Below are 8,653 nucleotides of genomic sequence, written 5' to 3' on the forward strand. Positions count from 1 at the left end.
GGTATTAATCTGTTAAATGTTTTAGAGTATGAAATTGTCATGATGCAGCCTGAAGGCTGCATACTGAACATTTCTCGCTCCGTCTCTATTGCAGTCCTGATTAGGAACACCTGTCAGGCTGCAATCACCATCGTCTCATTCCACCTGCTCACTCCACCATATAAACTCACCTCAGTTTGTCCATGGTGACCGGTTCGTCTTCAGTCCTCTGACCATCATGCCTGTCCTGTTCCTGCTCGTGTCCTGGTCCCGTTCCCGTCTGCCAGTTCCTGCATCCCTGCAACCTCCGTCTGGTAAATGACTCTGGTTTTCATCATCCACTTCTTGCTGCTTCAATAAACTCTGGAAACCAGCTGCGTGTGTGTGCTGTGTTCTGGGTTCATCCAAGACAAATCATGACAGAACAAACCGGTCCAAGGATGAACTCAGTCACACACAGAGCTTGGTGCAGGAGCTGGCAGGACTCTGGATTCCTCTCGCCTGGGTCGCTGTTTTGCGACGCCCGCCTCTGGTTCGTCTGGTTCCGCCGCTCTCAAGAGTTCTGCGCTTACAGAAGGTCTTGCGTTCATGGGTTCCGACGCCTTCCCTGCGTCCACTTGGTTCCTGCGCCGACAAGGGATCCTGCGCTCCTGAGTTTCTGCGCCCGTGAGGTTCCTGCGCCCGATGGGTTCCAGCTTTTGTTTTTGCGCGCCATCTGGATACCCCCCTCCACCCGCTATAATTAGTTATATAATCAATCAATCAGAATTGTTGGTATTAATCTGATGTTTAAGAGTATGAAATTGTCATGATGCAGCCTGAAGGCTGCATACTGAACATTTCTCGCTCCGTCTCTAGTGCAGTCCTGTTTAGGAACACCTGTCAGGCTGTAATCACCATGGACTCATTCCATCTGCTCACTCCACCATATAAACTCACCTCAGTTTGTCCATGGTTACCGGTTCGTCTCCAGTCCTCTGACCATCATGCCTGTCCTGTTCCTGCTCGTGTCCTGGTCCTGTTCCTGTCTGTTCCCGTCTGCCAGTTCCTGTACTCCTGCAACCTCCGTCTGGTAAATGACTGGTTTTCATCATCCATTTCTTGCTGCTTCAATAAACCCTGGAAACCAGCTGCGTGTGTGTGCTGTGTTCTGGGTTCATCAAAGACAAATCATGACAGAAATTGTTTTCATATGTTTAAATAATAATACATAAAGGTTGTAAACTGTAAGTGCTTGAAGGAGGCTGTGTTCTGTCAACAACCGATAAGATGAAGAGGTATCTGGACCAAATGGTGTTTGATTTTCCTTCGACCTAACTTTTAAGAAATATCCAAGAACAAAGGTTATGAGCAGTCAGCATCTGTTTCCCTCATGGGGTCGCGGGGGGTGCTGGTGCCTATCTCCAGCGTTCAGTGGGCGAGACGAGGCGGGGTACACCCTGGACAGGTCGCCAGTCTGTCGCAGCTCTCAACTGTAGTGTCTCCTCTTTTCAAGATGCGATGCAAGTTACGCTCGCTGCAACATTTGTAAAGCAAAGGACAATGCTAGTACCAGGAATACTTCTAATCTGAGGAAGCACCTGGTTACTGCTGCCAATTTGGCAAATTTGTCGCTATATTTAGCAACTTTTCAGATCCATCCAGCGACTTTTTTTTTTTTTTTTTTCAAAAAAGCAAGTAGAGAAAAATCTAAGGACTTTCTTTTGTGTTATTGGTGTTTTCCCCTAAAAGCACCAATCGTTTTGCAGTTCTTGGCTTGAGGGAGCATCAAGTGCTGTTGTGAGCTCCTTCCCACTTCTCCAACCGCTGTCTCACAGACAGCTGTAGCCTCGTCCTGAAACCTGCCTGCTGTCATTTGTAGATGCAAACAACTTTATATATTGAGAAATAAATGCTAAATGGAAACAAATTACAGATTATTTTGTCAAACTAACATTTATTATCACATTAAATACAGAATACGTGGTTCTCAATGGCATTGGTATTGGTTCAAAGGTAAACAGTACCCATCCCTTTTTATACATTGTTATATTTTGAAAGATACCTGAGTTTAGAATAATTTTTGGTTTAAAAAAAAAAATTGGGTACCTTTTATTCAGTGTTTATTTATAAATGTTTAGGCCAGCTAGGATACCTCTAATCATTGAAAAGAATGCCCCAGCAAATTAAAATCGGATTGGCTGGACAAACTCTTCATCAGAACTTGCGCTGGTATTCAGTTTAAGGCTGAAAGTATTTCCACACAAGAGTTTTTGGTAAATTTTTTTCTGTAATACAAAACCAATGTTGGACACAAGTCTTGGGCTGAAACCTCCAAATCAAGTTCATTTTTCATTGTTATACTTCTGAGAAGCTTTCCTCTGATAATTTTCATTTAATTTGTTTAGTAAAATTATCTTTTTTATTATTGTTGTTTGTGGAACCACTCAGGGCCTTCTCTGAACATGCCTAATGGCCCTGACAGATTGCCAATAATATTTATATATTTTCACATTATGTTCTGGTGCTTGAACTCAGGAATAGTTTCTCTGGCTAATAGTTTTGTCAGGTCCAAACACCTAAAACATTCATTAACAACACAAGAAGGAGAGACAACAATGAGGTTAGTTTTCAAATAATCTTGCAAGGAGACCGAACAGAGATGCTTAATACAGATCTCTAAATTCAATCTGAAACCACTCCGTCCCCTTCTTGCTTTTATTAGGGAAACCCTGGTTACATTTGTCAAGCTAAGGGGCAGGGATAAGCAAACCACTCTGTGACCTTAGGAACACAGAGATAATACTAAGCAGTCCACACAGTACATTTATGCCTAAGCACTGCAGATGGCTGAATACAGTTAAGTTTCAGACATATTTAGAAAAACATTTATTATCGTCACAACATATTACTATGCTTTCTGCAGGCTTTCTGCAAAGATAAGAGAGAGAGAGTAAATCAATACACATACATAGTAAAATAAAATAGTAACCACTGGTCTATATATTCTAGCAAATATGATTAACACAATAAACTAATGTACAATAAACTAAAGTAATGAGAGATCAGGCATATAGAATACACTTTAAAAAAACCTTAAAACTTCTTAGTAGTAAAGAGTATATACGTAATAAATGCAATGAACTTAGTAGATAATAGTAAAATAGTAAGATAGAAAATCGTAAAAATAGTAAATAGTAAAATAATTCTATCAAGTTTGTAACCCAAAACAATCATGGGGTTCTAAGAAAATAATCCTGTAAAGGGCAGAGAGTAGCGGGTCACACCTCTATACAACCTAATAGCTGTAAAGCATGTTGAAGTTCTGTTTAGTTTAAATTCAGTGTGACCTTTTTCTTTATCAAGGTTTGTGCTGTTTGCTCAGTATTTGTAGAAAGCTTTACGTGGAAACTAAGCTATTTTTATCACATCCATATTTTGAATAACCCCTTTAGTTTCTACAAAACATTTCGTCTGTTGGTCAGAGAACAGTCAAAAGTTGTCTTTTTCTTTCTTTTTTTAAGCTTGTGTTTTCTTCCTGTTGACAGTAAAGACTCTGCTGGTCTGGATGCCAAGTACTTCAGCAGTGGAAATGATGGCATCCCAGTCTACTCTTTGTCATCTAATATTACCCAAAAAGGTAAAACCATTGAACTTTCACAGGATCTTGTGAATAATTAGCTATAATGTTTTAAAGCAAAAATTTATTTATTTTACTTATTATGCAGGGATTCTGTTTTCTGGTGGTGTTGGTTTAAAGGTTTTGCTTATTTCAAAACATCAAAATCTGAAGTCCCTTCTGAAAGGGAACTGATTTTAAATCACATCTTAGATCTTTTTTTAAGAGTTACAGCAAGTTCCCACTAAGGCCAGCTCCCTTCTCTGTTACTTGACCTTAAATCTATTAATTTTACTGTAATTTCCCTCTGGGATTATTAAAGTATTTCTGATTCTGATTTATAGTTTTTATATAGCTCCAAACTACAGCACATTTAGGGCACTATACAAACAGGGCCAATTCATATGCCACATTGATCATTTTGAAATCAAAAATGCGTTATGATTTTCATAGAACTTTAATACTTTTCCATTTGTGTATTATATTTTTAGAGTTACCTCTGAAGTCAAAGCCTCCCGTGAGCTCCGCATACTTCTCTTCATAAAGTTTCGGCTGCTTGTTCCATCATCCCATCAAAAACAGTTTTCGCTTCAACAAGAGGTGGCCAGCTCTTTTTCTGGTGTCATCCCCACATGATTTGTGCAAAGATGTTTCTAGCATATAGAGAAAATCTCTTCTTTTAGTACCCAATTGTATTTTTTTCCCCATGATTTTCAGCTTGTTTTTGTGAAATTGTAAAGACCAATTTTCTTTTAGATTAAAATAATAGTTTCAAACCAATTATCTTTGTCCTTGTTTTAAATAAGTACATTTGTGTTTTTTTCTGTGTCAGGATGCTGTTTCAGGTTATTAACCTGAAATCATGAATAAATAATAGAATTTATGCCTCTGTTTGGTTTGTTAGATAAGTTATAGCAAATTTTAAATTAACCTATTACCTTGAAATTTGTTGGTAATTTGAATCAGCCATGCAGATTTTCATTTCATTTTCTCATTTTCATCTTTGAGTTGCAGAGCAAAATGTTTAGTTTTTCTGTCCTCTATACCTACCTCTATAGTTACGCTGCTATAGGCTTAGGCTACTGTAGGACATCAGGGCCTATTTTTCTCACTCTACTGATTTCTACTGTTCTCCAGTTTTGCATTGCATTACATTAAAATGACTGTTGTCATTTGAGCTTTTAACTTTTTGTTCTCTCTTTTTTTCTTCATAGTAGGTACACCTGGTCTGACGTTCTGTTAACTGTGACATCATCCAGAGAAGACGGCTCACCCGCTATTACCATCTAATGTAGAACAGATTACTGGATCAATGTGTGCTTCTGTGCTTTTTGTCTCTCTTGTTGTGTCTCTGCTCTGTCTTCTGTAACCCCCAGTCGGTTGAGGCAGATGACCGTTCATACTGAGCCCGGTTCTGCTGGAGGTTTTCCTTCCCGTTAATAGGGAGTTTTTCTTTCTGCACTGTGTGCAGAGAACACTATTGTTTTTCCTCTGTTTTTCCATTATTTATTAGGGTTCCAAGCCCGCGGTGCAGAAAGAACGGGCTATGCAACACATAGCCGTTCGTCTGCACCGCACCGCACCAATAGGGTTCTCTGCACTGCACCGTGGTTCAGTGCAGAGAACCCTATTGTTTTTCGTGTGTTTTTAAATTATTTATTATTATTATTAGGGTTCCAAGCTCCAAGCGCATGCGAACGGCTATGTCGTTCGTCTGCTCTGTGAGCAGAGAACCCTATTGTTTTTCGTGTGTTTTTAAATTATTAGGGTTCCAAGCCCGCAGCTCTGTGAGCAGAGAACCATTGACAAACTTCATGCTTCTTACTGACGTGAACTTGCCAGTGGTAACAACACGAACCACTGAACAAAGAAAAGAAAAAAAAAACTGAACTCGCAACATAATTTGACTTGACTGACGACTGAAATATATTATATATAGTCACAGAGGGTGTTGGGGTAGCTGGGGCTGAGTTCTTCCTGAAGTCCACAACTATCTCCACTATTTTTACAGCGTTGAGCTCTAAGTTGTTCTCCCTGCACCAGGTCACCAGATGGTCACCCTCCCACCTGTAGGCAGACTCGTCACCATCAGAGATAAATCCCATGAGAGTGGTGTCGTGCGCAAACTTCAGAAGCTTGACAACCGTTGTTTTCCACCAGTCGGAAGGTGCTGCCGCCTCCACACCACACAGAGAGACAGCTGGTCAGAATGCTCTCTATGGTACTTGTGTAGAGGGTTGTGAGGATGGGCGGGGGCAGTTGGGCTCTCCTCATCCTCCGCAGGAAGTACAAGCGCTTCTGTGCCCTCCTCACCAGATGTGGTGTTCACAGAGCAGGTGAGGTTGTCTGTGGTGATGTGCACCCTGAGGAATTTGGTGCTGCTGACCACCTCCACAGCTGAGCTGTTGATGAGTTTGTGTCATCTGCGAACTTCATGATGTGATTGGGGGTGAACCTGGGGGTGCAGTCGTGTGTCATCAGAGTAAACAACAGGGGGCTGCGGACGCAGCCCTAAGGGGAGCCCGTGCTGAGGGTGATGACATCAGAGGTGGTCTGTCAGACCCGGACCGACAGTGGTCAGGAGGTGAGGAAGCGGTGAAGGGGTATGCTGAAGCCCAGATGTTCCAGTTTTTCCACCAGATGCTGTGGGATGAGGGTGTTGAACGCTGAAGTCCAGGAACATGCTCAAAGGGGGCGGTGCGTGGGCTTGGAACCCATTAATAACTGCTTGCAGTTCTAGTTATTATTATTAATACGGGTTATTATTATTCTCCGCTAAAACGCGTTGTGCGGCCCATGTGGACTTGTAACAAACCAATTGAATCAGGTATCCAAGTACAGAATGTGCACCGCTACTCAAATTTAGAAATTCAGACCCCTCAACAACTAGGGGGTGCTATAACAAAGGACAATGCGTTTCAGCCTGTAAACACCAAACTACTGGTCCCACACTCAAAAACTTTATATCACTTTGTTTATTTGCTGATTCTGCATCAAAAAGGGAATAGCGTACCGCGAGCGAGCTATTTTTAGAAACGTAACGTCACGATGACGTCACATCACGTGGTACGCAGTAGGGCAAGCTTGCATAGTACGCCGCTGTTTCGCTCTAAAAGAGACGTGCGTTACCCTTGGTTTTACTCGGTAAACGACTGCTTTTTCCAAATCTAAGACCATGGTTTTTAAACATTGTTGCTATGGAACGTGCAACAGCAACTCGAGGTATGCTGATCGGCCGCATATGAAGGATGTTTTCTTCAAGACTGCCAAGGAGAAATGTGTGCGCTGGGTTCACCGGTGTGGTCGCCCTACACAACAGTTCAACCCAGAAAAAGTTACCAAATTCACGTACATATGTAGCAAGCATTTTGTTGGATGAAAGGCCCCAACCGAAGAACATCCTGACCCAATTCCAGCGACATCAAGTAGTGAACAGGTAAGAGTATTTTGGTGGCCGACATGTTAATAATGAAGCGCCTGCTACCATGATAGCATATATGCTATCATGGTAGCAGGCGCTAACATGATACCCTGCTACCAGGATAGCTTACTCAAAAACATTTCAAATAAGACAAACATTAAACATATACCGATCCCTGGACGGTGATTACAAACAAAAAAAACGCCGACGACGCCATGACCGCCGCGCAGGAAAAAAAAAACAAAGCTTACCGTTCGATCAACTCGGCCTGTTTTCCGGTCTTTTTAAGCCCTCGACACTCAAGCCATCGTTTGAGCTGAAGGTTGGTGTGTTCTTCCACAGTGCGACCAGTAATCCGTGCGCCTGGGACATCGTCTTGGGGAAGTTTAACGGCTATAAAGTCGGTCATATCGCTGTTTCTGTTGCCCGTGTAATACATGGTTGCTATGGGCGTTCTCTACCTGTATGCCCTACCTAAGCTGCAAAAGGGGCGTTACTCTTGAGACGGTGACGTCACGTGCGTAGTACGCTATTGGCACACCCTTCGTTTCCCAGCTAGTTTTTGCGCTACATGGCTACAAAGGTTAAACCTTTCTGGTTAAACTCCTCCTACATTTTTTATGCAATCCGTGCAAAACTCCATATATAACCGTGTAATGGACAAATACAAAAAGTTAACGTGGCAGATTTTTGAATTTTGACTTTTTCGAAAAATAACGCTAAAATAAAAGATTGTTAGCTAGCTAGCTCTAAATGTAATTGCTGATTATTCTAAAACGATAACAGATTTTAGCATGTCCTTCATAACCCATACTCCAAATAAGATTTTGCACACGTGTCCCGCGTTTGAGGATTGTCCATCCCTAGGGGGTGCTGTGATGTCAAGAAATCTACTAAGCAAGAATGGCTGATCGGATTTTTACAAAACCTTCTTCATCCCCTTCCAGTTATAGCCCTTAACTAAAGTATTACATATGGTAATGATTGAAACAAGTGGGCGGGGCCTATTTCCAAAAGTGTGAAAAAAACCTTGAAAACTTCAAAAAATTACCAAAAATCTATTTTGTGGTGTAACAAGCTCAGATTTTCAGGATGTATTCCTTGAATAAGGTGTAACAATTCTCTCACAGCATTTATTGAGGTTTTTGAAAGTCCCACACTCTGAATTTTTAAAGGTTGTGAAATGCAAAATCAATGTATTTTCCACAAATATTTTTCAATCCCAATAAAAGTGGCCACTATTTTTAAAGCACATTCAGACTAAACGTGGACTTCAGTTTGGTAAAAATCCAGGCGATTTTGAACTATTTAAAAGACATTGAAATTCACATGTGCAAGACTATAAATTTTTATTTTTTTTTTTCTCTGAAACGATTTTTTCAATGGGCATTTAAAAAATCACACAGTTAGATAAACCACTCTCCGAGATCCATGAATATTTTTAGAATTTTTGGGCAAACCGTTGATTTTTAACAAATTTATGAATTTTATGATCTGTTCACAGCTCTCTCCATCCTGAGCTCTGACTCTCCAGAGCTGCGAACAGGGCTGCCATTTTGCCCATATTTGCGCACATCACAGGATGTGACATCACATCCCGTGCTGTTTCTAAGCGGAGCAGAAACTAGAAGAGGGAGGAATTTGAAATCAGAAAA

General features: G+C 41.1%; 1 protein-coding gene across 1 annotated transcript in view; it reads left to right on the forward strand.

The window, feature by feature from the left end:
• The window catches only part of sass6 (SAS-6 centriolar assembly protein), a 165,972-nt gene extending 161,272 nt beyond the window's left edge, over nt 1-4,700 (forward strand). Inside the window, exons 15-16 of the mRNA XM_036131690.1 lie at nt 3,507-3,598; nt 4,069-4,700. Of these exons, the coding sequence (XP_035987583.1) occupies nt 3,507-3,598; nt 4,069-4,121 (145 nt within the window). The 3' untranslated portion in view covers nt 4,122-4,700. The remainder of the gene's footprint in view (nt 1-3,506; nt 3,599-4,068) is intronic.
• The last annotated feature ends 3,953 nt before the right edge of the window (nt 4,701-8,653 follow it).

The sequence above is a fragment of the Fundulus heteroclitus genome, unplaced genomic scaffold, assembly GCF_011125445.2.
Source record: "Fundulus heteroclitus isolate FHET01 unplaced genomic scaffold, MU-UCD_Fhet_4.1 scaffold_45, whole genome shotgun sequence".
Taxonomy (NCBI): Eukaryota; Metazoa; Chordata; class Actinopteri; order Cyprinodontiformes; family Fundulidae; genus Fundulus; species Fundulus heteroclitus.